The sequence below is a fragment of the Bos indicus genome, chromosome 3 (genome assembly GCF_029378745.1).
Source record: "Bos indicus isolate NIAB-ARS_2022 breed Sahiwal x Tharparkar chromosome 3, NIAB-ARS_B.indTharparkar_mat_pri_1.0, whole genome shotgun sequence".
In the NCBI taxonomy this organism is placed as follows: domain Eukaryota; kingdom Metazoa; phylum Chordata; class Mammalia; order Artiodactyla; family Bovidae; genus Bos; species Bos indicus.
This window is the reverse complement of record NC_091762.1, coordinates 7,449,190-7,477,133: the sequence shown is the minus strand read 5'-3', so window position 1 is coordinate 7,477,133 and position 27,944 is coordinate 7,449,190. Positions and strand designations below refer to the sequence as shown.

The following is a 27,944-nucleotide window of genomic DNA, read 5'->3' as shown; positions in this document are numbered from 1 at the left end:
AGCGGAAAAATATTCCACTGTATGTACATATTATGTTTTATTGATTTGTTCATCTGTTAATGGACATCTGGGTTGTTTCCACATTTGGGCTTTTGTGAATGATACTCTTTAAAACTTTTTTAATGGAAGATGCCAAACATATGCAAAAGCAGACCAAAAGAATGTGATAAACTCCCATGTACAATAATTATCATGGGCTTCGCTGGTGGCTTAGTGGTAAAGAATCCACCTGCCATTGCAGGAGACATGGGTTTGATCAGTCAGGAAGATTCCCTGGAGACTGAATTGGCAACTGACTCCAGTGTTCTTGCCTGGGAAATCCCATAGACAGAGAAGCCTGGTGGGCTACAGTCCATAGGGTCACACAAGGATCGGATACAACTTAGGGACTAAACAACAACTCTAATTATCAACTCATGACCAGTCTTGTTTCGTTTATATCCATACATAATTCTCCATCCCATATTATTTTGAAGACCATCTCAAATATCATAAATGCTACTGTTGTTTACATTTTACAAATGGAAAGACACAGAGAGGTTAATTGTGTTACCAAGGTTACAGAGCTCCGAAGAGATGCAGCCAGGATTTAGTTCAGGCAGTGTGATGGCTGAGCCCGCACTTGTGTCTTTGCTACACCTGTGCGTGTGTTTGCATAAACACACACACAGGCATCAGGTCAACTCTGGGAATGTGGGAAAAGTGCATTTGGAAAAGTTTGTCTCTTCCTACATTTTCCCTAAACTTGGATGTTGCCTGGAATCTGGAATAGATAGGCATGAGTTTGAGGTCTGAGGTCTTAGTTACAAGTAGAGTTGGTGATCCCCAACCTCCAGAGTTGCTGTGAGGATTAAGTGAGATAAAGTCAGTGAAAGTGCCAGGCACTTCCTAGCATGTGGCAGGAGATCATTACGTGTGATTTCACATCCTCTCCTCGGGTGCGGGGGTGTGGTAGGGGCAGGCTTACCTTCCCCCCACAGAAGCAAATGTCAAGAAAACATGCTCTATCAGAGTATGACTCTCAGAGGTCAATGTGTAATCACTGCTGGGGGATTTGTGTTGCAAAATAAGGGATTTTATCCTTTGGTCTTGTGCAGGCTGTGGGTGAGTGCAGAACAGAGGTGTTGCGATTCCTTCTGGCCCCTGAAATCACGGATGTATGTGTATCCATGTGTGTGCACAAGTGTGTAAGACAGGCTGGTAGGTAAGTTCAGGCTTCATTCTCTGCCCAGAGCATCAATTGCTTTCTTTTCTATAAAGAATTGTGTTCAAAACAAGCAACTACTTTCTCTATCTCCGTTTGCTCTTACTGGCTAAAACAGGAAGCAAAGCCCTGTTTTGGGACCCTTGTCATTTTCTAGTCCAAGGACACAAAGCTACAGGCTAGAGGTCTGAGTTCAGACAGGTCTTGGCAAGTGCTGCTCATCTCATTCTAAATTTCTGTAGTCAGGCCCCTTGAGTTAATTTGGGAAGGGCCTGCAGAGCTCAGTGGACAACTGAGCAGGACTCACTGACTTACAACAAAGAAGTCTCAGGTAATCTTATAATGCCCCTGCAGAGGAGGCCTGGCAGGTGGGGCACTGCAGCCTTCAGTATATTAAGTGACAGTTAGCAAGAGTCTGATTTGCTCTTTCCTCTTCCTGGAATGCCTCTTTCTAATCTTGCCCATGGAAGTAATATTGGGTTGGCCAAAAAGGTTGTTCAGGTTTTTCTGTAACATCTTATTGAAAAAAAACCCAAAAGAACATTTTGGCCAACGCAATATAATCCTTTAATGCCAAGCTCAAATACCACCTCCTCCACAAAGGTTTTCCTACATCACCACCCACTGCCACCCACTCCCACTGCCATACAGAGTAATTTCTCTCACTCTGAACCCTTATGGCATCATTTTTGTACCCTTTGAGGCATTTTTGCTGCTTTATCTCTGTATTATCTGAATCCTAGTATTAACTCTGATAGATCAAAGTGAGTTCCTTGAGAAGAGGAATCATTTTATCTATTCCTTTTACTGTTCAGACCTCTTCATAGGCACATAATTAGCAACCAATAAACATCTGTGCAATAAATATTTCATGACAGTGACACATAGTAGGCATCCAGCAAATGCATACTGAGTGTAATGACATCCCTCTCCCACGACTGGAATTTATAAGAGACTTTTTACCCTACCCTTGATATTTAGATGGAAACCAATTCCACACAACCCTTTGAGTTCTAAAATCTGTCAAAACTTCAATGGAAATAACCATAAAACTTGCCTTGAGGTAGCATGTGAGATGGTCTCAAGGTGTTACAAATATTCTAATATTTCAAAATGTGTCATTGTCTTTGTGTGTATAATATCCCAACTGTCTCCAGAAGAACGTGAAGTGTCACAAAGTACAGTGCGTGTGTGATGATTTAAGATCAAACCAATCAACATTTGGTTATCAGATATTTCCTGCTTATCAGCAGAATGATCACTGATATTCCTAACAGTGACTCTGCAGCTCCACAAGAAACCAAAACACCTTGCTTAAAGATACAATGGCTCCAGAAACAAGCTTTTAAAAGGCTACTTACACCATTTAAAAATACACAATTCTGCGGTACTAATCACACTCATATTGTGGTACAACCATCACCACTATCCATCTCCAGAATTTTTTCATCATTCCAAACAGAAACTCAATCCCCAGTAAACTATAACTCCCTATTCTCCCCACCCTTCTGTCCCTGGTAATCTCCATTATACTTTCTGTCCCCATGGATTTGGCTATCTAGGATCCCCATACAATGGAACCCCACACTATTTGTCCTTTTGTGATTGGTTTACTTAGCATCATGTAGTCAGGTTCACCCATGTTGAACATGCCTCAATTTCATTCTTTTTAAGGCTGAATAATATTCCATTGCTTCTTCGGTGGTTCAGAAGGTAAAGAATCTGCCGGTAACTCAGGACATATGGGTTTGACCCCTGGGTCAGGAAGATCCCCTGGAGGAGGAAATGGCAATCCACTCTAGTATTCTTATCTGGACAATCAATATTTCTCCAGGCAAGAATACTGGTGTGGGTTGCCATTTCCTCCTCCAGGGGGTCTTCCTGACCCAGGGGTCAAACCCCTGTTTCCTGCTTCTCCGGCCTTGGCTGGTGGATTCTTCACCACAGAGCCACCTGGGAAGCACAGAACACTTTTATTTATTTATTTGGCTGTGCTGGGTCTTAGTTGTGGCATGCAGGCTCTAGTTCCCTGATTAGGGATCAAACCCAGGCCCCCTGCATTGGGAGCGAAGAGTTTGAGCCACTTAGCTGGCAAGGAAGTCCCTTATTCTCATTCGTCAACCCTATATCCACGGTAACTTCCCACTAACCAGAAAATTTGAGTGATTAGAATACCCTATTCCACCATTAGGCTTAGCAAGGACCTTTCTTGGAACATGTGGTCATGGGCAATAGGCAGAGACGGGGAATGATGCCCCTGTCCCGGGAGTGGACATGGGCCACACGGAGGCGGATGACAGGGCCACAGTAGCGTATTAGTAATGTGCTCAGCACGTTCGTCCAGTCAGGTGTGCGTTAACAAATCCCACCCCTCCCACCCTCACCTCAACTCTGTCGCTCCTCTAGCTGTTCGCCTGGGTTGCTTCTCCAAAAAAGGTACGGACTTGAGGAACATTTGTTCTGAATTAAGCTTGGCTGCAATTAAAGTGTTATCATCTATATGGAGCTCAGATTACAGAGGCTGCCTTTGGCCAGTGAATGGTATTGCCCTGGCTGCTCAGAGAGGTGGAAAATTCTGAGGCCCCTCCAGCACTGTTTCAGGAAAAATGCTCTGAGTGGGGTGGAGAGGGGCCAGCTGGTGATGTCAAGGGATTTATAAAAGAGATTACAAGACCTTTTAAGGGAATGAGGCAGTTGCTAATGATGGAAAACTGCTAAAGCTGGATCTGGATACAGCCTGCACATTTAACTTGTTAGTTATCCTGAAATGCTTGTGCGTTTTAAAAAACGTAGTGCAACTCCCTTTGTGTGCATTTCAAAAGGCAGCATTAGTGTGTGGAGAGAACCTGTTATGTTAATCAAAGTCCGGGGGAACTGAAACTGAACTCACACACATGAAGCCCCAAGTGGGTGATACAGGACCTGGGAAGGAAAATTAAATGCCCAAATGGACCTGGGTGCACTGCACATCCATATTTTTCCTTCTTTCTTCCTTATTTTTTTAAAGCACACTAGTGGGGGCTCTGGAGGAAGCTTTATTTTTTAAGTAGCTACAAAGCTGCTTAAAAGATTTACACCTCCAGAGAGAGATCTGAAAATAAAATATTTACTTATGTTGCATTTCCAAGCGTTTGCGTGGTCTTTTCACAACGGTTGTGTCATCCTTTCTGAAGAATGTGGCTTTTATAAGGAGGAACCAGGATCATTTACAGTGAGAGGGTAGATTTATTAATAGTTGAGTAGACAAGCTCCAACTTTAACAGTTGGGCTTACTTGGTGTTTTAAATAGATAACTAATGAAAAGTCATCCCAGATTTAGGGACAGAGACTTAAGTTTGGAGGGGTAAAAGTGAAGGCTCTAGAAATCAGTTTTCAGTGGAGCAGTTAAACTAAAGAAATTCTCTTTGCCATTATGGAGCTCTAAAACAAACCAATGAACAAACAAACAAATAAACAAAACAAAACTAATGGCCCATGTAAATAAGACTCAAACTGCCAGTCCAGGAGAAGGCCCAAAGCTAAAGTGGACTAGAAGCAAGAACTGGAAACCAGCATCTGGAAGCGAGCAGTGTGGAGGCACTTTGGGACCCACTATCCTAAGGCATAATTGGTTGCAGCTTTGTCTGTTTTCACCATTATTTATCTGTGCACAGAGGAGAACGGCACAAGGCCTGGCTGGCCCACTCCTCGCGTGCTCTTATAATATGGAAAATCCAATCATCTAGCTTTAAGTGCCATTTTTCAATTGTAGCTTAAACAAAAGGGTCAGGAAACATATGTTGTTTTCTTTTACTTTTTTGGTGGGGGTGGGTAGGAGGGTAATCTCTCTGAATTAGCACCCTGGGTCATATCCCAGTTCAAACATTTCCCACGGAAAGCTGCCATCTCGGCCCCAAATTGAAGCCCTCCTTTGCTGCCTCCAGATTGGCTGGTAGTCTTATCACCCTGTGCCCCAGTAAGAACTCTCCATCCTGCAAGCTTATCTCCTCACTGTCCGCTTTGCAGACACTTTGCAGATTAAGGTCTCTACAGACCCTGTTTCTGTGTCTTCTGCTCACCTCCTGCTCCGTTGTTTACTAAAATCCTTTCCCTTTTCCAAGCTGGATTGAAGCCTCACCTCTTTCTTCTTCTCCCTCCCATCCAATCTGGATGACTGGTCTTTCTTTTTAATTGAAGTACAGTTGGGCTTCCCTGGTGGCTCAGTTGGTAAAGAATCTGCCTGCAATTTGGGAGACCTGGGTTCAATCCCTGGGTTGGGGAGATCCCCTGGAGAAGGGAATGGCTATGCATTCCAGTATTCTGGCCTGGAGAATACAGTCCATGGGGTCACAAAGAATTGGACACAACTGAGAGACTTTCACTTTCATCTCACTTCACAGTTGATTTACAATGTCCTGCCAATCTCTGCTATACAGCAAAGTGACTCCGTTTTATAGATTCTTTTTAAAATATTATTTTCCTTTATAGCTTATCCCAGGAGACTGAATATAGTTCCCTGTGTTATACAGTAGAACCTTGTTGCTTATCCATCCTAAATGTAATAGTTTGTATCTACCAATCTGAAATTCCCAGCACATCTCTCTCCCTCCTCTACCTCCCTCCCCCTTGGCAATGACGAGTCTGATCTTGGTGTCTGTTTCCTTTTTAAAATAATTAATTTTTTGGTTGCACTGGCTCTTCTTTGCCATGTGGGTTTTCTCTAGTTGCAGTGAACCAGAACTACTCTGTTGTGGTGTGTGGGTTTCCCACTGCAGTGGCTTCTCTTATTGTGCAACATAGGCTCTTAGCACACGGGCTTTAGTAGTTGCCGCATGCAGGCCCTGGTTGCTCCATGGCATGTGGAATCCTCCTGGACCGGGAATCAAACCCATGTCCCTTGCATTGGCAGGCAGATTCCAATCCACTGTACCACCAGGAAAGTCCTGCGAATCTGCTTCTGTTTTGTAGATGGTTCATTAGTACCATATTTTAGATTCCATATGTAAGTGATATCATATGGTATTTGTCTTTCTCTTTGTGACTTACTTCACTTAGTATGATAATCTCCAGTTGCATCCATGTTGCTGCAAATGGCATTGTTTTGTACTTTTTTTATGGCTGAGTACTACTCCATTCGGAGAAGGCCATGGCACCCCACTCCAGTACTCTTGCCTGGAAAATCCCATGGATGGAGGAGCCTGGCGGGTTGCAGTCCGTGGGGTCACGAAGAGTCGGACACGACTGAGCAACTTCACTTTCACTTTTCACTTTCATGCATTGGAGAAGGAAATGGCAACCCACTCCAATGTTCTTGCCTGGAGAATCCCAGGGACGGGGGAGCCTGGTGGGCTGCCGTCTATGGGGTCCCACAGAGTCGGACATGACTGGAGCGACTTAGCAGCAGCAGAACTCCATTATATACATGTACCATGTCATTTTTATCCATTCTGTGGATCCATGCTGATTGACATTTAGATTGTCTCCATGTTTTGGCTATCGTGAATAGCACTGCTATGAATATTGGGGTGTATGGATCTTTTTGAATTATGGTTTTATCTGGATATATGCCCAGGAATGGGATTGCTGGGTCATATGGTAATTCTATTTTTAGTTTTTAAGGAACCCCCACACTGTTCTCCATAGTGGCCTCACCAACGTACATTCCCACCAACAGTGTAGGAGGGTACCATTTTCTCCACACCCTCTCCAGCATTTGTTATTCATAGACTTTTTATTCTTTATTTGATAATAAGTTGAGCTGGCACCCTTGGCAGTGAAAGCATGGAGTCCTAACCACCAGACCGCTAGGGCATTCCTGGTAGGCTTTTTGATCATGGCCATTCTGACAGGTGTGAGGTGATACCTCATTGTAGTTTTGATTTGCATTTCTCTAATAATCAGTCTCACCTCCTTCTTGAAGTTTTTCCTGACCATGCTGGTTCCAATGGGCTTTATTCCTCCTTTCCCTCCATGACACTTAGAAATGATGTCTCTCACTTTATACTTTGATCATACTTCAATTACTTTTTGCACTTAAAAGTGTATGTCACATTAAGGGTGTATATGACTCTCTTATAAATCCTGCTACCCCTGGGAAAGTATTATAGCAGAAATATTTGTTAAATATGATTGCCTTTTAATCAAAAGGATTTTTGACCAAAAACTGTTGCATCAATAACTATTTCTCACCTGAAATATTAGGCAGGGCCAAGAAACACAGCTATTAACTTGAAAAACAATATTTTGAATTGGAAGCTGGGAATGGCTACACCATCCAAGAAATATTCTTAGAAGAATGTACAAGAGAAAGGGGAACCCAACCATCTTTCTTCAACTCAAAATTCTTCAGACCTTGCTCCCTTCTCCAGATCTTTTAATTCCCCACAAGTGTTCCAAGAGAAAGGAGGTTGTGAAGCAGCCTGCGGGCCCTCTGAAAGTAGCTGTACCTTTCCATGCTATTTGCTTCCTGCCTTTCTGACCCAGGGGCAGGTGGGAAAAGCGCTGTGGAGGGAAGGTCACCAGCCACTGCCTCCCACTCAGCCTGCATTCCCCCTTTCTCTAATTTTGCCTGCACTCGTGAGCTGCTGAGGAAAGCTGGGAACCCAGAAAGCATTCCATCTGGAAGCTGATTAGAAAAAGTATTCAATTTATAAAAATATAACTTGCATGATTTTGTAGAAAAAGACTTACTCTGAAAAAATATTTATTAGTTGTGTTGGGTCTTCATTACTGCATGGGCTTTTCTCTAGTTGTGGTGAGTGGAGGCTCTCTAGTGCAGGAGCTTCTCGTTGCGATGGCTCCTCTTCCTGAGGAGCACAGGGTCTAGGGCTCGCAGGCTTCAGTACTTGTGGCTTCCAGGTGCTAAAACACAGGCTTAGTAGTATGGAGCGGCACAAGGGCTTAGTTGCACTGTGGCACGTGGGATCTTCCCGGACCAGGGATTGAACCCGTGCCTCCTGCATTGGCAGGCGGATTCTTTACCACTGAGCCACCAGGGAAACCCCGCAAACTTACCTTTAAAACAGAAATAAATGACTCAATAAGAAATGTAGCTTGCTCTTGTAATGGGGAACCCCTCATTACTTACCAGTGTGGGGAGTCAATTTCAATCACAAGGGGAAACACATGTAGGCCAGCATCAAAATATGCAATACCTTTTAGAATAACCTTTTTTTACGGGACAAATGTCCTAAATTGTTGCTTATGACTTCCCAGTGGTCCAGTGGTTAAGAATTTGCCTTCTAAGGCAGGGGATGCAGGTTCGATCCCAGGATGGGGAACTAAGATCCCACATGCTGCGGGGTAAGCAAGCTCCCATGCACTGCAGCTACTATGCCCACAGGTGCAATGAAGACTCAGCACAGCCCAAAGAAAATTGTTGCTTACAAAATAAAAGATCATAATAAACCAAATTTGGGTTAGAGACTATTAGTGATAGAGGATATTGTTGGGGGATGGCAGAGAAATCACTTAATATTTTTACTGACACCTTTTAAAACGGGCTAATGATTTCTAAATCTTTGTGCCTATGGAGACACTGTCAAGTAAAAATGGTGCCATTAAAAAATAATCAGAGCTTTTTGGAGTTGAGTTGAGTTGAGTTCAGTTCAGTTGCTCAGTCGTGTCTGACTCTTTGCGACCCCATGAACCGCAGCACACCAGGCCTCCCTGTCCATCACCAACTCCCGGAGTTCACTCAGACTCATGTCCATCGAGTCAGTGATGCCATCCAGCCATCTCAACTTCTGTCATCCCCTTCTCCTCCTGCCCCCAATCCCTCCCAGCATCAGGGTCTTTTCCAATGAGTCAACTCTTCGCATGAGGTGGCCAAAGTACTGGAGTTTCAGCTTTAGCATCATTCCTTCCAAAGAAATCCCAGGGCTGATCTCCTTCAGAATGGACTGGTTGGATCTCCTTGCAGTCCAAGGGACTCTCAAGAGTCTTCTCCAACACCACAGTTCAAAAGCATCAATTCTTCAGCACTCAGCTTTCTTCACAGTCCAACTCTCACATCCATACATGACCACTGGAAAACCCATAGCCTTGACTAGACGAACCTTTGTTGGCAAAGTAATGTCTCTGCTTTTTAATATGCTATCTAGGTTGGTCGTAACTTTCCTTCCAAGGAGTAAGTGTGTTAGCTAATGGAAAGAAACCATTACATATTAACATTTAATATTATTATTTATAAGAAGATTTTATGAGTTCTGTTTGTGTATCTGAGCAGTACTGAGCAAGCTGACATACTCTTCATTCTTTCTTGGTTATAGCCATGAAAGGATTTTTAGGACTTACTGCTTTCTGACCTCCACCAGCTACTTCTCTCACTCAGCCCCAGTTTTCTCACCTCTAAAATGGGTACTGACAGTACCTACCTCATATATCAAGTGAGACAAAGCATAGGATGTACTTAGCACAGCAAAGCAGGTATTTTATGATCAAAACCTAATTTTCTCAGTTTTAAATGTGCTAAGAATAAAGTTTGCCATCAATTTATTTTAAATCCATATTTGTGTGATGAAAAGATTACTGAGTAGGACATCTAGGCTTCCCTGGTGGTTCAGAGGGTAAACAATCTGCCTGCAATGTGGGAGACCCAGGTTCGACCTGTGGGTTGGGAAGATCCTCTGGAGAAGGAAATGGCAACCCACTCCAGTATTCTTGCCTGGAGAATCCCATAGACAAAGGAGCCCGGCGGGTTACAGTCTATAGGGTAGCAAGGAGTTAGACATGACTAAGTGACTTGACTTCACTTCTTCTTCAGCCTATAGTGATGACTAGGCAAATTAACCTCTCTGGGTTTCTATTCCTTTGGATTTATGAAGGAACTGGATTAGAAGATCTCTGAGTAGTTTCCATTTCTTAAGTCCCATGTTAGGATTTTTTTCCAATTCATTTTCAAACAAAATTTTAATAAAATTTAACATAAGAAGCTTTGTATGCTTTAGCAATCTATTTTTCAATTAAATGTATATCAGATTAAAATTGTATTATGCAGTGTTTAAAATACGAAAGGATATGAAAAATGATACATGTACCTATCATTCACTTTAAAAGATAAAAAAATTGGAAATACTGTGAGTGAAGTTCAATGGTATTTAAAGGTGCAAAAACAAGATCGAAATATCTGCTTTAAAAAAAATCACTTTGGATGTCCATTGCTTCTGAAAGAAGGGTGTTTTTGTGCCTGTGTGGCTCTGATGTTGTAGTAAGTGGAGGCCAAAGCAGAGGACGACCCCTCCTTTTAGGAACATTTCATCTAACTGAAGCGAAGCAAATATAGCTTAGCAACAAAAAAACACCTAAATAAAACATGGACCCTGCATTTGATATGCATGTCATTTGCAGTAAGATTTTTACGGCAATCCAGGCTAATGGAAACACTCCTTGACAAAGGATTGGATTCAAATTTTGGCTTCTTTCCATTCTACGTGTGTGACCTTGGGCAAGTTATGTAATCCTCTCTGCCTCAGTTTCTTCATAAAATGGGGCTTACCTTAGGGTTGTTGTGAATATTACATGAGATAATACAGGCAAGGCTCTAACAACAATGCCTGACACATAAAGTTCAATGAATATTAGCTATTATTATTATCCAATTCCATAAATAATTATTGGATGTCTACTATGTAGCAGTCTCTGTACTAGATCCTGAAATATCTGTGGAGCTTAAGCTTTTTGTGTCTGGTGTACAAAGAATGTGTTACAGAGTTAGATACAAAATTCTGGTAAATGTAGCATTCCAGTGGGACCCAAGTTAATCTATTAAAATAGAGGCTTTGGAGTTCAGAAGACTTTTTATTTTATTTTATTTTTTTTAATTTTATTTTATTTTTAAACTTTACATAATTGTATTAGTTTTGCCAAATATCAAAATGAATCCACCACAGGTATACATGTGTTCCCCATCCTGAACCCTCCTCCCTCCTCCCTCCCCATACCATCCCTCTGGGTCGTCCCAGAGCACTAGCCCCAAGCATCCAGTTTAAATTCAGGTGGGAATATGAGATGCAAAGGAAATAGTTACTTAAGGTCTTGCCTTTTAGTTGTTGAGTTCCTGTGCCAGGTTTTAGAGAGGGCATTACGATGCATATTAAAACCATGGTGACATTCAAATAGTCACACATGCCTGATTAGACTTTCATGTCCTGTATTTATAAAAAGGTTAGTGGAGCATTTCCTCCGAGCAAATTATTTTTGGTTCTTACTAATATTTATGAATATAATAAAGTTTATACAGCAGAAGGTATATGATTAATTTGTTTTAGTCATAAGCTTTCTTTCATATAAGGAGATATCCCAGAAGAGGCTACATCTTGACCAGTAATTTCAGCAGGTAGGGATCAGGCAACATATAGGAAAGAGCAATTGTACTTCAGCACTATGGGGCAAAATAAGAAATAGATTTATGACAGTAATGCATTCTCTTATATAAATCTATCACAGAAATATTATAGGAAGACATGCCTCTTGGAAGTAATTTTATTGTGATGCTTTTGGGGCCTTGACTATACAACAATAGTGTCTGTATGTCAAGTTGTCCCTGGTGGATGTGTCCGCAAGATATTAGTAGGTTTAAATTGAATTCAGCAGAGTTGCTGACCATTGGCTCTCAGTGATCTCACGTTGGGCTAGCTTTGGCACCAGACTGTCTGGTTACTTTTGACTCGCCGGTAGTATTAAACCATGTTCCTCTACCCATGGGGTCTGATACATAATTGGTCACAAACTATCCCTTTGCCCTGCCCTTCCTTTGCACATTTTTGCATGGCAAAAAAACTCTTGGTGTAAAGGAAAAAAGTGAATGGGCCGCTTCTTAACAATAAGCAAATTGAACTGAAGCACTTTCTAAGATAGGAAGAGTAATAACTTGGAAGCCCATTTTGTCGACAACCAGCTTTAGGTTAAGAAAAATAGAAACGTTGTGGACTCTTTTGTCCTTAGTACGCTTCATCGGCCTATTCCATTTCCATGAGGCTTATGGTTTTAATATTAACACTAAAACCACCCCCAAAGGCATCCCCACAACCCTCCAATAATACAAGTCACAAAACACAGCCCAAAGGAACGAACACAAAGCACCTGCGATCGTCCTCCATTTGGGTGCAGTCTTGATTCTCCAGAGAAAGGAAACTCTCAAAATTAATGTTCTGAATACACACGGGCCAGGACCTGGGCCTTCCTGGTAAAACATAAAAACAAAACAATAAACACCAGCCCCTCCCCCCTCCAAAAACAAAAACAGAAAACCCCAGGCGCCGCTGCTGCTAACTATTAGCAGCCTGGCTCAGATTCTGACTGTAAAAAACAAAAACAGGACTGAGCCTGCGTTCCTGGGACACCGGCTGTCCAGGGTCAGGGCGAAGTTCCAGGGGTCCGGCCCCAGGACGCGGGTAGAGCCGGGCGCCACGCTCCCGGGGACTTTCACCTGCTCGGCGGGCAGCGCGGGGGCGGGCCCGGCGGCGGGCGGAGCCTGGGCACCCTGCGGGAGGAGCCGGCCCGGGCCCGCCCCGCAGGAGGAGTCGCTCGCCGGCGGCTGATCCGGCGTCTCCGTGACAGGCACCCAGCTCCGCCGCCGCCGCTGCCGCCGCCTTTTCTTCCTCGTCCCGGGCTGTCCGCGCCTCTGTTCCCAGGCCAGCGCCGCGCCCAGTCCCAGCGCGGGCCGCGCGCCCACCGCTCCCCTCCCCCGGCCTGGGCGCCGCGCTGCCCGCTCCCACCGCCGCCCCCGCCGCCTTCCTCGCCGGCAGGAATTGCGCGGCCACAGCGCCGCTCGCGTCGCCCGCATCCGCGCAGCCCGGCCCTCGGCGTCTCCCCGAGTCCCGGCTTCCACGGCCGCCGCGCGGCCGGGGCGCCTCCAACCCGGCGACCCTCCGCTTGCGCCCCCTCCGCGCGCCGCCGCCCCCGGCTCCCGCCTCCCCTCCCCGCGGTCTCGCCAGCTCCTTCCTGCCACCGCCGCCTCTGGAGGAGCCGGTCCACCGCGGGTCACCATGCCCAGCAAAACCAAGTACAACCTTGTGGACGATGGTCACGACCTGCGGATCCCCTTGCACAACGAGGACGCCTTCCAGCACGGCATCTGCTTCGAGGCCAAGGTGAGGGGCCCCGGGGAAGGGACTGTCCCGGAGGGGGCATGTCTGAGCGGATGGGATGCGCAGCCATTCCGGACGCAGAGCTGGTGGGTTAGGCTGATTTGGGGGCCTTTCTGTTAGGGAGGATGACTCCCCTTCCCTGTATAGAATTCCGCGGGTTCCTGCCCAGAACTGCTAAAGAGTAACTGCAAAGTTTGAGCGGTATTGCTTCATCCCCCTCCTCCCACCTGCAAACTGCCCCATCCTTACCCACCCAGGACTCACTGAGTTACTTCCCGGATCCCTCCTTCTGAGAACAAGCCAGTCGGGGAGCGCAGCCTGGATTTGGTTCTTTAGAATCGCTTTAGGGAAGCTTTGGTGTCATTTACCTGTTGGGATCTCGTGGGAGAGGTGCTTTCAGGAAGGTCTTTTATAAGGGGAATACCTGCTTCCTGATTGAAGAAAATAATACAGGGGTGGGTTTGTTTTTAGATTCCTGGTAACCCCAGCCAGGTGTCAGAGTCACTTCCTAAATGCCTTATTAGCCACGACTCCTTTGCAAGTGCCAGTCATTGAAGGGGGAGGTGTGGTGAAAGCTGCCCGGTTGCTAGTTTTGTGGCGTAATGTGAAGTTTCAGCAGCTAGTAGGGGACTGCTGCTGAAGAATTTATCGGGGGGGGGGTGGGGGGGGCGGGGGGGGGGCGGCAACAGGAATTTTCAGCTCAGAGCCCCAGGTCCGTCCTTGGGAGAGGGGGTGGGGCGGAAGCCTCTGAACTGCACCATCAGGTGTGAATAAGGCTGGCCCCCTGTCATGCACTTCCCAGAGTGAGGAGTTCTGGTTTCCGAGGTTGCAGCCGGGGTTCCTGCCCATCACAAGGGAGCAGTGCTTCTGCTCTTCTTCATGCTTCTTGACGCCCTCCCCTCAAGACTTAAGGATGCTCAGCACCTACTGTGTGCCTGTCACTGGCCGGTTGTGTCTTGCTGGTTTGGGAAAGGTAATGCGTTCGACATGGAGGCAGTTTTACTCTCTGTCCCCTTTTTCTCCTTCATGACTTTGTAGGTAAGGTGTTAAGCATTTCAGGCAAGGATTACTCCATCAGGTGGCTATTTCCTTCAATTCATGAGACATCTTTTTGAGTGTCTGATGTGAGTCCAGTGCAGTCAGTTATCTCTTTTTTTCCCCCTTCTCCTGGTGATGTTAAATCTTACCTTTTCTCCTGCTTCCTGAATAACCTTCCCCCAACCATATTTGCTAGAACTAGGAGGACGCCCCCTGTTCCCCTAGACATCAAGCCCTGCAGTGGAATGCAGAACTGAATTACTGGGTATGGCTGGGACCAGAGTGGGGCTGTAGACAAGACCTTATCTTGCTTCTCTCAGAATAGATCTGGTTGGTTTGATACCAGATCAGATGGGTTAATTTTTGTCTGGGCCTGTTGCTTTGGTAAGCAGGTTTTTAAATTTTAAGGTATGAGTTTTCATCACATCATGACTTAATTTTCTCGGACACGCATGAACTGGGCAGTTGGCTTTGGTCTTGTTTGGTTCACCAATACTCTGCTTTGCAAGGCTGGGCGGCAGAAGAGAGATCAGGATTAAAGTGTTTTTAACCTTTTAATTCTTTTCTCACAGTCTCTGCTAGTTTGGTCCTAGCTAGGACTCATAACCTAGCGTGCGTAAGAATCAGCACGCGAGGTTGTTGAAAACTCTGTTGCCGCCCCGAATTCTAATCTGACACATCTGGGGAGAGACCAGGACTGTGCACCTCTAGGGAGCATTCCAGGAGCTTTCATGCAGGTGACTGGGACCAGAATTGGAGAAATACTGGTGGTGTGGTTCCTATGGTAACTTCCCTGGATTCATACACAGTGGTGCTCGATAAGAGGAGGGGGAACCACAGTTGGTCCTGGCTATGTTCCCATTACAGATTTGGGGTGCAGCACACCAAGGGTTCTGCTTTGAGAATGGTGAAGTGGGGAAGAAAGGGCAGGGCTGACTTTGAGAACTGGGTCCTAACTCCCAGCTGTTTGTAATCGATGCTGGACACCAGTACATTCAAATCATGTCAGCTGAGACCTGAGCAGAGGTGGAAGTAGAAGCTTTTCTTCCCGTGAACATCTGGCAAGTGCCTCGTCTGGCTGGTTTTCACATCCCTCCTGAGCAGCGTCCATGGAAGTGCACGATTACTGGCATTTCAGGGTTAAATACATGCCACACTCATTCCTTGTTTTGGAAAAGCACAGGCTGTAAAATGTAAATGTATCCATGCTGCCTTGTCAAGTACCCTTGGAAAATGAGCCCAGATCTTTGCCTCCCAAGGGCTGGCAGTTTTTCAGGATCAACACTGGATGGAGTGCGTTTTTGGATGGATGCGTTCATTTTCCGGGTGCTGCAGAGATTGAAAGGTTATGGCTAGGAACTGAAAGGCATCTGGGCGTCAGAGGTTCTGTGCACTTAAAAACCACACCATCCATTTAATTATCAAGCAGAATCCTAGAGGTGTTTCACCTCCAGTACTTCATGTGATTCTCACTGCTTCCCTGGAGGTCTGTGTAGGTGTGTCTCCTTACATCTTACCAAGGAGGATATGTTGCCTGCTTTAGCTCTGTGTATGGCAGAGCTATGGTTTAAACCTGGGAGCTTTGACTGTAGACTCTCAAATCCAATGCTCATTCATTTACTAATTTTTATGGAATGTTCACTCTATGCTGGGGCGGTTGGTCTGATTCACGGTTCACTGGCGGGGCATCCTTAGGTTGCTGGCCTCTTTGACTCTGATGTAGAAAATTATTCAAATTTTTAGTGCTGGGCTGTTTCCAGATATAAGCTTGGGCTGGGAGCTGCTCTTAAGGGATACTGCTCTCTGTGTCAGAAAGGGCACGTGGCTCACTCACCATTGCTGATGGGTGGGTGGTAGACATCCTTCTAGGCTTGAAAGCCTTTGTGGCTCCTTTTTGTCTGCCCCCCTCTTTCCCTCTCTCAGTATATCTTCCTGGTAGCCAGTGCCATCAACTGACTGTCTCTGCTTGCTGGGTGCGAAGAAGACCTCTGATGATAATTATCATCAGATAATGATAATAAGTTAAGGGTATTAATAGCACAGTTATGCTTTACATTTGTAGGTTGATTTTTGATTTTCATGGGACTTTTGCACACAAAAAATTTTCCTTATGTGGCAGGGGGAGCATTAGAGTTGTTTCCATTTTTCAGATGAAAAAAATGGGAATCAGATTAACTTGTCCAGGGTCACAGAACTGATGAGAGGATAATGATTATAGCTGATATTTAGTGAATACTTACTATGGACCATGTATCGTTTGAGGTGCTGCCTCACTTAAGTCTCAAGTTGCAGCGCTTTGAGTCCTAGTGCGCCGCTCCTTCACCTCACCCTGGTAGCTGCCTCTGTATTCCCGGCTCTCATCGCCTAAGCACTCACTGATCTGGGTGTGTATGGCACAGCCTATCAGAAATAGAAAGCACCTTAGCTCACTCCTACAACTTCCTCATTTTACAGATGAGGAAATTGAGGTCCAGAGGGGAAGTTGTTGACCCAAGGACCCATAGCTAGGTAAGAACAGAAACAGGACTCATTCCTAGTTTCCTGGCTTCAAGTTGGTTTCAGTTATCTGGCTGTGTAACAAGCTATCTCAAAACTCAGTGGCTTAAGACAAGGTCTGTTTAATCTGCTCATGATTCATGAGCCAGGAATTCAGTCAGGGCTTTGCCGGGCTGTTCTTGTGTTCACCGTGGTGCTGACTGGATCACTCACTTGGCTTCATTCTGCAGTGGCTGGGCTTGTCCTAGAAGGTGCCACTTCGTGCCTTGGTGGTCCTCCATGTGGTGGGTGGTTCCCTCCATTGGGTAGCCTGGATCTCCTCATAGCATGGTGGCCCTTTGATCTGGCAGCTGGCTTTCAACAGGGAATGTTTCCAGCAGGGAAGGTGGAAGCTCTTAAGGCCTGGCCTCCGAGGTACACAGAATCACTTCTGCGTTCTGTTGGTCAGATCAGGCCATAGCCAGGCTTAGGTTCAAGAGGAGGAGAAGGAGACTTCACTTCTTGGAGGAGAGTGTCACGGTCACTGTGCAAGAGTGCACATGGGGTGAGGTAATTCTGAAGCCACCTTGGGGTCACGGTCAACCATAAAATTTTGTGCTCTCTCCCTTCTTTGTATGCCTTCTCCAATGATGAGTGTTCTTTGAGGACCTGGTCTCATGCGTCTGTGTATAACTCCTTCCCCCAACATCAGGTACATATGTATATATAGCCAACAGTAGCAAAGTATTAAGTGGAAGAAATGACCAATTATAAAAATTCTGAAAGCTGTAAATACATTGTCTTATTGCTGAGCGATGTGGGGGCTTTGCGAGTTTTTGGTCAAATCTGAACTGAATTCTCTAGTCATTATTTCCCTCTTTGCTAAATGGCTTGACTGGCTGATGATGTGGTTGTGGATTTTAGAGATTCCAATAACCCCACACCACAGGTTTCCTGTGGATGAATCTTAAACACACTGTCTTGAGGCTTCCAGGTTAGGATGTTACATACATTGATTCGCTGTAAATGGGGTACTCTAACTCAAACCTAACCTAACAGCTTCATAATAAGCTGTGATTTTGGTTCTGTGATCAGAACCAACACTGATATGTTTTGGGTGTGTGCTCCCCACAGCCTCTCCACCCCCGCCCCCCCAACCTGCAAGAGTCCTGCCTTCCAGGATTGTGGACAAGTACAGATTGAGATAGATGCCCTCATCTGAATTCCATCATATTCTATCTAATGTGTATTCACTGATGTCATCATTGAAGTGCAGGTTATTTCACCTTAGTAGGGATTTGTCCAGATGCTTTAAAATCCATTGTTACCTTCTGCCTGGACCAGATGAGTCTTTGGGGGATGATGAGTCTCAAAGATACAGTACTGCTTAGAAATGATACCTGTTTTTATTCACCCTGCTTTTGCTCTCAGGCATCCTAGGGTGTTACTCCACAGCTGGTGTTTTAGAACTTGATGAGCAAATCTATTTCTATCCTATCAATACGTCCCATGATGCTGCCACATCTCCTTTGCCCAGAATGTCCCATTAGTCCATTTAGTGGTCAAGATGACACTGTCCGTGTCATGCGCCCTTTGCCAATCACCCATATCCAGGACCCTAATCAGATTGGCTGTTTATTATGGCTCACTCATAACGTGCTGCTTCCAGAAGTCAGATCTTCAGAATGCTTTCTTTGATCACGGTTGCCTGCCTCCTGTCCCTCATTGCGCTGAGGCTGCCCTTAGCTCCTCAGGGACCTCCTGCCGCACTTCTGCTCTCCCAGCAGCCTGGCGCCCTGCCCACCACCCTTTCCGCCCCTCCCATTTTCCTACTTGACACTATGGGCTTGGTCTCTGCTACTTTTCCCCCCCTGTTTTTGGAAAAAGAACTTCATTCTTTTCTCCACTCCCTTTTTCCTAATAGCTTTATTGAGCTATAATTCACATACCATACAATTCACTGATTAAACATACCATTAAGTAGCTTTTAATATGTTCATAGTGTTGTGCAACCATCATGATGGTCAATTTTAGAATATTTTCATCACCTCAAAAAGAAACTCTGCGCCCTTTAGCTATCATCCTCCTCTTTCCCCATTCACCTCAGCCCTAAGCGATGCCTAATCTACTTTCTGTCTCTAGACTTGGCTATTCTGGACATATTATATGAATGGAGGCATGGAGTATGTGGGTTTTTTGTGATTGGCTTCTTTATGCATAATATTTTCAGGATTCATGCATATTGTAGCATGTATCAGGACTTCATTCCTTTTTATGGTCAAGTAATATTCCATCATATGGATATATCACATTTTATCCATTTATCAGTTGATGAACATTTAGGTTGTTTGTTTTTCAACTATTATGAATAATGCTTCTGTAAACATTTTGAGTACAAGTTTTGTGTGATACATGCTTAAATTTCTCATGGGGAGATAGCTAAGAGTGAAATTGTTGGATTGTATGGTAACTGTGTTTAACCATTATGGGACTCCCACAATATTTTCCAGTGTTCAGTTCAGTTCAGTTGCTTAGTCGTGTCCAACTTTTTGTGACCGCATGGATGGTAGCACACCAGGCTTCCCTGTCCTTCACCAATTCCCAGAGCTTGCTCAAACTCATATGCATCGAGTTGGCGATGCCATCCAACCATCTTATCCTCTGTCATTCCCTTCTGCTCCTGCCTTCAATCTTTCCCAGTATCATGGTCTTTTCAAATGAGTCAGTTCTTCGCATCAGGGGGCCAAAGTATTGGCGCTTCAGCATCAGTCCTTCCATTGAATATTCAGGACCGATTTCCTTTAGGATGGACTGGTTGGATCTCCTTGCAGTCCAAGGGACTCTCAAGAATCTTTTCCAAGACCACAGTTCTAAAGCATCAGTTCTTTGGCACTCAGCTTTATTTATAGTCCAACTCTCACATCCATACATGACCACTGGAAAAACCATAGCTTTGACTGGACAGACCTTTGTTGACAAAGTAATGTCTCTGCTTTTTAATATGCTGTCTAGGTTGGTCATAGCTTTTTTTCCAAGGACTAAGCATCTTTTAATTTCATGGCTGCAGTCACCATCTGCAGTGATTCTGGAGCCCAGAAAAATAAAGTCTGTCACTGTTTACACTGTTTCCCCATCTATTGCCATAAAGTGATGGGACCAGATGCCATGATCTTAGTTTTCTGAATGTTGAGCTTTAAGCCAACTTTTTCACTCTCCTCTTTCACTTTCATCAAGAAGCTCTTTAGTTCTTCTTTGCTTTCTGCCCTAAGGGTGGTGTCATCTGCATATCTGAGGTTATTGATATTTCTCCTGGCAATCTTGATTCCAGCTTATGCTTCTTGCAGCCCAGCATTTCACATGATGTATTCTGCATATAAGTTAAATAAGCAGGGTGACAGTATATAGCCTTGACCTTTACCGATTTGGAACCAGTCTATTGTTCCATGTCCAGTTCTAACTGTTGCTTCTTGACCTGCGTACAGATTTCTCAAGAGGCAGATAAGGTACATCTTGTTAAGACTTTTCCAGTTTGTTGTGATCCACACGGTCAGCGGCTTTGGCATAGTCAATAAAGCAGAAGGAGATGTTTTCCTGGTGTGGCTGCAGCATTTTTGTTTTCCACAGCAACGTGTTAGGCTTCTGATTTCTCCACATCCTCGCTGACACTTCTTTGAACCCACCTTTTTGATTCTAGCCATCCTAGTAGGCATGAAGTGGTATCTCGTTGTGGTTTTGATTTGTGTTTCCCTGATGACCAACGATATAGAACATCTTCTCATGGCCATTTATCGGCTATTTGCAAATCTTTGGAGAAATGTCTGTTCGGATCTTTTGCCCATTTTTAAATTGGATTGTCTTTTTTTTTTAATTGCCATGGGGTAAGAGTTCTTTATGTGTTCTGTATTCAAATTCATTATGTAAATTTGCAAGTATTTTCACCTATTCTATGGGTGGTCTTTTTGCTTTCCTGGTATGCTTTTGAAACACCAAAGTTTTAAATTATGAAGTAGAAGTAAATTTTTTCCCCCTTTTTCTTTTTAAGACTCATTGGCCCTCCATCTGCTGCTAGCCCACCTTTCCTTAGTCTCCATCACTCCCCACCCGGATGTTTGCAGGGTTCCATCTTCCCTCCTTTTGGCTCACTCCTCTGCCCAGGAGTGTGCTGTGACCTTCCCTTATGTGAAAACTCTCTTCTCTCCACCTTTTTATTCATCAGCATGTTGTCTTCTTCCTTTCATGGCTAAGCCTCCTGACAGAGTGATCTACTCTCTGCAGTTTCTCAATGTTCATCAGTCCCTGGCTGTGTCCTTCCCACTTCTGCCCGCCATATAGGAATTGTTCGATTGTCACCCTTCTCTGTCTTCCACCTTTTTGAGTTTTCTTCTTGAGCAGCAGTCCTTGTCTTTCTTGGGATGCCCCATTCAGCTCTCTGCAGGCTCTCTGTTGGCCGGGCATAGCCCCCCGTCTGTACCTTCTCCTCTTTGCTGCTTGCTCTTTCTCTGCTCATTGACCTCTCTGGTGAATGCTTGATTCCATCCTTTCTCCTTACGTATGTTGGCTCCTGGATCTCTAACTCCAGTTCAGTTTCCAGATCTTTCTTTTAGCTTCCTGCTGGCTGGCTCTACCCCACTGAACATGTTGCTAACCCCATCACTCAATCATCTTGAATTCAAATCTCTCTGACACTTTATACTTCTTTAGATGACCCCACTATCCTCTCAGGCACCAGGATTGACACTTTGGAGCAGTGCTTGAATCATTTCATATAACAGTGTGGCCGAGCTCTTCCCAGACATCCCCTGCCCCCAACTTCAAGTCAGTTGCTGCATCCTTGAAGTTTCACAGTGATATCCATGCAGGCATTCTGCTTCTTCCTTCTCATTTCTGGCTGGTTCAAATGGACACCACCTCTCACCATACTGTTTCAATTACTTTCTGGAGACCTCTACTTTATCCTGTAAACTTTTGCTCTGTTAATTATTCTGAAATATGGATTGTGATATCCTTCTACTCAAAACACTAAAAGTTTCTAAGCCTACCATATTGGGTCAAAAATTCTTAGCCTGATATTCAGGGCTCTCTGGTTTTGAGTGATTCTCTTTAATCACTCGTACCTACCATTCCCTCAACCTTTCCTGTGATTCCCCGTCTGTATCTCAGGCCCAGCCCACTGTCACTCTGTGAAGTGGATGTTACTAGTTCCTTCTATGTGGCAGGAACTGACTCAACCCTGGTATGCATTATAGCTGCTTGCCCTTGTCTGATTTCACCCCCCTAAGTGGTCATCATTAGGGTCCCGGCCACTCTGCCCCCTCGTGTCTTCTGCATTGCTGACTGTAGTGCCTTGCGTATAGAAAAAAATGTATTTTGAATCAATGAATATAATTCTAAGGTGCTCTCTACAAGGACTGCCAGGACCCTGCTGTATTACCCAAGGGCGGGAGATGCCTCAGCTGGCTCTGATCGCCTCTGGCTTTTTTTTTCTTGCTTTAGACCTGTAACTCTCAGGCCTCAGTGAGACTAGTCCCTGATCCCAGGAGGTATTCCCCCATCCCCACCTGACAGAATGCCACTGCCTTCCAAAGAAAGTGCCAGGTAAACATTTCCCCTGAATTAAATGAAATTCCAGTGATGAACATGCAGCAGACTTAGAATCTTTGATTGTAGAACATATGGCCAATTTTAAGAGTAGATAATTGTCATTTATCAGTAAAAAATATTTTCAACCTGTTATGTTGTTATTAATGATTTGATACCCTTTCCCCTCAGATCAGATCAGTCGCTCAGTCCTGTCCGACTCTTTGCAACCCCATGAATCGCAGCATGCCAGGCCTCCCTGTCCATCACCAACTCCCGGAGTTCACTCAGACTCATGTCCATCGAGTCAGTGATGCCATCCAGCCATCTCATCCTCTGTTGTCCCCTTCTCCTCTTGCCCCCAATCCCTCCCAGCATCAGGGTCTTTTGCAATGACTCAACTCTTCGCATGAGGTGGCCAAAGTACTGGAGTTTCAGTTTTAGCATCATTCCTTCCAAAGAAATCCCAGGGCTGATGTCCTTTAGAATGGACTGGTTGGATCTCCTCTTCTTATTTTTTATCTTATAGTTTTTATAACATGAATTTGATTGACAGCATAGTGTAAATGGATTCAGGAGCCAAATTGTATTTGAGTTCAAATCCTGGCTCTGTCCCTCACTTGCTGTGTGAACTTGTTTGAGTTAGTTAATATTTCTCCCTTAGCATCTGCTTCTGTAAAAAGAGGATACAAATGTCACATGCCTCATAGGGTTAATGAGAGGAGAAAACGAGTTATGTATGCAAATACCCAGGACAGTGCCTGGCAATGAGTGGGTCGCTATTTTTATTATTGTTGTTTAGCCCTGCAGATTGCAATTTAAATTTCATCTATGCATGGTTTAATGTAAAAATTGTCATATACTCTGTTTTTTTCCCTAATGAATCAAAGGCCTGGTAGTGTATTATCTTCATTTTACATATCTGCTTAAAAAAATCTAGCTACTGTATTATTCTTGATTCCTAAAGTTGCAAATCAGACAGTGCGACTGCTTTGTGGACTTAAAATAGCTGTCAGCCTCCTCGGGAAGGAATAAGGAGGGGTTAACTGGCTTCTGGTACATGCCCCCATCACATTTGTTCCAGCCTTTTAATCCTCATTCGGATTAAAAATCACAGACTCTTAAGTACAGTATGTTGTCTGTCTTCATGGTCTTTCTCTGAATTTCTTGGATAAATACTTCTTTAAGCAGAGGTAATCTAAGCAGGAGGAATCTTGCATCATGGGATTAATTAATACCTTGTGATGCTTACAATTCCCTTTTCAATTGTTATATTCAGCATCATGTTTCCTTTTAAGTACTGGAGCAGCTGGCTTTAAAAGTTACTTAAAATGGCACTTCCAGCAAGTTCTGTGCCCAGAGTGTTGGAACGCTTTTGTACTCCTAGTCCCCTACCCCTTGTGTGAAACTAAATTGGTTTTCTGCAACACTTCAGTGAGACTTGTGTGTCTTATACTCTTATGGGTCCATCGGTGAGAACTGAGGACAGTGGCTACTACTATCGTTTATTTTTTAAAGTTTTTTAGATTTATGTGTTTTAATTTTTGGCTGTGCTGGGTCTTTGTTGCTACGCTCAGGCTTTCTCTAGTTGCAGCAGTCGGGGGCTACTCTCTAGCTGTGGCGCACTGGCTTCTCCTTGTGGTGGTTTCTTGTTAAGGTGGTTTCTCTTGTTGCAGAGCATGGACCCTAGGGCATGCAGGCTTCAGTGGTTGCAGAATATGGGCTTAGCTGCCCAGAGACATGTGGGATCTTTCCAACCAGGATTGAACTCGTGTCCCCCACGTTGACAGGTGGATTCTTAACCACTAGACCACAAGGGAAGTCCCCTCTCTGCCTATTCTTGAAGCTGCAGTGCTTTCCAGAACTGTTGAAATGATTAGCCTTGAGAGTTGAATGCAACCTGGGACTCCTAGGAAGGGGTGGCTGAGAAGAGGGCACTTGCCCAGTGCTCCTTGTACTCAGAACATTCTGAACTCCATTAGCCTGTATGTGAGCACGTTAGAGAAAAATACTGTTTACATGGTTGCAGAACCATCGCATGTACCATGTTCTGAGAGATTCTTCCCTGCTGGTGTACATTGCTTATGTCTTGATCTAGACTATAAGCGTCTGTCTACAATGCGGGATACCTGGGTTCGATCTCTGGGTTGGAAAGATCCCCTGGAGAAGGAAATGGCAATCCACGCCAGGACTATTGCCTGGAAAATCCCATGGACAGAGGAGCCTGGTAGGCTACAGTCCATGGGATCGCAAAGAGTCGGACATGACTGAGCGACTTCACTCATAAGCTCCTTAAGGACAAAAGGGACTCCTCACATACCTGCCTCATGCAGTCCACATCACAGAAGGCGAATAACATTCACTGATATTTACAAAGCACTGACTATGTTCTAGGAACTATGCCAAGTTCTTTCTAGGAAATGATTAGTCTTCCGCAACAACCCTGTGAGTTTTACTCATGGGGAAGCCAAGGCATAGAGAGGCAGAGGAACTTGCTCACGGTCCACATTTAGTAATGAAAAAATTCCTGAGTCAAACCCCAGCAGTCTCGCACTATTAAGTTCTGTGCTGAGTATATTTAAGAATGCTAAGAACTAGTGTTTGCCCAGTACTCACCACTTTCAATTTGTGGTTCTCAGAATTTTACATATGCAAAACTAATTTAATCTTTACAGTGGCTCCCTGAGGGTAGGTATTCTTAGTTCCATTTTTTTCAGATGAGGAAGCTGAGACCATCCTTCTAGGTTGGATTGAATGGGCAAATGGTCTATTAAAGGCCGTGGTCTCAGCCCCTTTCATTGAGGTGAAGTCTGTAACCAGGGGCGGGTCAGCTGCTGTATGCCAGTGGGCAACAGGCCACCTCTGCTGGGCCATGTTGATGGTCTCCAGATACGGAAATAAGGCATCAGTGAGTAAGTAGAAGGGCCAGAGAGAGGCTTTGGGAGGCCCTCCTTCCTGGAGAGAGTTATCCTTCACTGAGCTTCTGCCTGTGTACTTCCTGCGTGACGGTGGCCATCCACTCCCCCACTGCATCTGCCTTCTGTCAACTTCCACACCCTCTTCCTTGCCTTTTTCAGCTCTTTTTCTGAGGACCAGGTCTCTCCACGCCACTTGGAGCCTCCAGGGTCCTTCCAGGAAAGTATAAATGCCAGAAAACACTTCCAGCCCAGGAGACGTTGCCTTTTGGTTAGAACTCTCAGCCCACACTACACAATGGAAAAGCTCTTTGGATGTGTCCTTTTTTCTGTCTTTATTATAACCTCTTCCCTTTTTGTTGTGGTCTCTTTGGATGGGAAGAGGTGCTCATGTGGAAGCTCTTTCTTTTTCTGCTGCCAAGAAGAAGATTAATGTCTCCCGTGGGCCAAGTGATGGCTACTATTTAATCTCACGCCCGTGCTGTTTCCCGTAAACATGTATGACCTGTACTGTAATTACATTTTCAAACTGTTCCTCAATATGTATGGATTTTTTCTTTAAATTTGGCAGTCCAGGTTAAACACATTATATCCTGGGCACCCATATCCAAAGTGTGATTGAAACTCTTTTTAAAGTATAATTGAAACTTTACCTCTTGCTTCAAGGTCGCTTAAATTTTGCTGTTTCCTCTTTCAAGTCAGGAATTTTGCAGCCTCCTGAATGAGGACAATCACCTGCAAATTGCTTTGATTAGTTAAGGCTTTTGGATCTATTGGAATCACATGAAGTCTGATTAAAATGCTACTGCCTGGTCTTGGAGTAGCTGAGGGCCCGGATCTCGTTGCCTTTATCACCTTTGTCCAGGTGATTCTGATGGATACCTTAGTTTGAGAACCATCAAGTTGGAGCACTGATTTTCAAACTTGGCTGCTCATTGGAATCATTAGGAAGTTAAAAATAATTACTGATGGCTGGAAACTCTCAGCAATTTTAATTCAGTTAGTATGGGGTGTAGCGTGGGTGCTGCAATTTTTATGTCTTCTGTTTCTTTGCTGAAATTTTGTTTTTCCATTTGTTTCAAGCATATTCATAATTGCTTGTTGAAGCATTTTTATGAAGGCCAATTTAAAGTCCTTGTCAGGTAATTCTAATATATCTGTCATCTTGGTGCTGGCATCTTTTGATGGTCTTTTCCCATTCATGTTGAGCTTTTTCTGGTTCCTAGAATTATTTTTGTTGTTTAGTCACTAAGTCATGCTTGACTCTTCTGCAACCCCGTGGATTGTAGATTGCCGGTCTCCTCTGTCTGTGGGATTTTCCAGGCACGGATTCTGGAGTGGGTTGCATTTCTGTGTTCCTTGGCATTTCTGGGTCCCTGACTTCTCCAGCAGCAGGTCTGGGAGATGTGAGGGAGAAAGAACCCAGGAAACTCAACTGTCGTGTGGTTCATGGCTGCTGGGGTCCCTGGGATCTTCCTGATCCAGGGATCAAACCCACACTTCCAGCTCGGCAGGTGGATTCTTTACCACTGAGCCATGTGGGAAGCCCAGTTCCTAGAATGATGATTGTCTTGCTGATCCTGCCAACTACTCCGGTTGTCTTGCTGTTTCTCACTGTATGCACGATTCACTGAATCCATGGTAGGCAAGGCATGAGTGGGGAAGCTGGAAGAGAACTTGAGGTGTAGGAACTGCAAATGAGTTTATCCTCTCTGGGCTGGCACAGCAGCTGTAGCAGCAGCAGACATTCTCTTGTGGTTGACCCAGTGGACGCAGCCATAATATAGCCATAAAAGAGTCACAAGGGCTTTTTCAGGTGGAGCTTATATATGCTTACAGAACAAAAGCCTGTGGCCAAGCCAGTACCTCCCGATGTGCATGCGCAGTGCTGTAAGTGATCTCAGCTGTTATATAATCATTATTTACAAAATGTGGGGCAAGAGCGAGAGGGCATGGGGCGAGAGAGCCTGACCACCGCCATCTTGGCTTATTTGCTCTTTCCCTACAGTGGTCAAAAATCATTATTTTTGATTGAAGCCTGGGTGGTGGGACTTCCCTGGTGATACAGTGGATATGAAGCCACCTGCCATTGGAGGAGACACGGGTTTGATCCATGGTCTGGGAAGATTCCACATGTGGAGCAGCTAAGCCCATGTGCCACACTACTGAGCCCGACTGCTGCAACTGCTGAAGCCTGCATGCCCTAGAGCCCGTGTTCACAATTAGAGAAAGCCTGTGCATAGCAACAAAGACCCAGCACAACCAAAAAATAAAATAATAAATAATTAAAATACAGAAACCTGGATAGTTTGGGTATTATGCTATGACTTTCTGGATCTTAGTTAAATCTGTTTTGGCAAGACGCCTCTGCCAGTGGGCTGGTGAGGGGAGGGGAGTGGTGCCTCCTTACTCTTGGGTGGGGTGGAAGACTAGATCATTTATTGGCCTCAGCTGATGCCACTCTGCGATGGGGCCAGAGTGCCTCATTACCGTTGCTCATGTGGTCTCCCCTCACGCTCTGCCCATGACCCTGGCTGGTGGTGAAAGCTCTGCCTCTTTACTGGGACTCCTCTGAAGCCCCAGCAAGGAGAGGAGGCGGCCTTGGCACCTGTGGGTCACTTCCTGGCACACAGGCTTCCCTTTCAGCCTTCTCTGAGGCATTTCGTA

General features: G+C 44.9%; 1 protein-coding gene across 2 annotated transcripts in view; it reads left to right on the top strand.

Moving 5' to 3' along the window:
* The first annotated feature begins 12,720 nt into the window (after positions 1 to 12,720).
* C3H1orf226 (chromosome 3 C1orf226 homolog) overlaps positions 12,721 to 27,944 on the top strand; it is a 360,848-nt gene continuing 345,624 nt past the window's right edge. For both annotated transcript variants that reach the window (XM_019986989.2, XM_019986985.2), the window contains exon 1: positions 12,721 to 13,275. In XM_019986989.2, the coding sequence (XP_019842548.2) occupies positions 13,171 to 13,275 (105 nt within the window). In that variant the 5' untranslated portion in view covers positions 12,721 to 13,170. The remainder of the gene's footprint in view (positions 13,276 to 27,944) is intronic.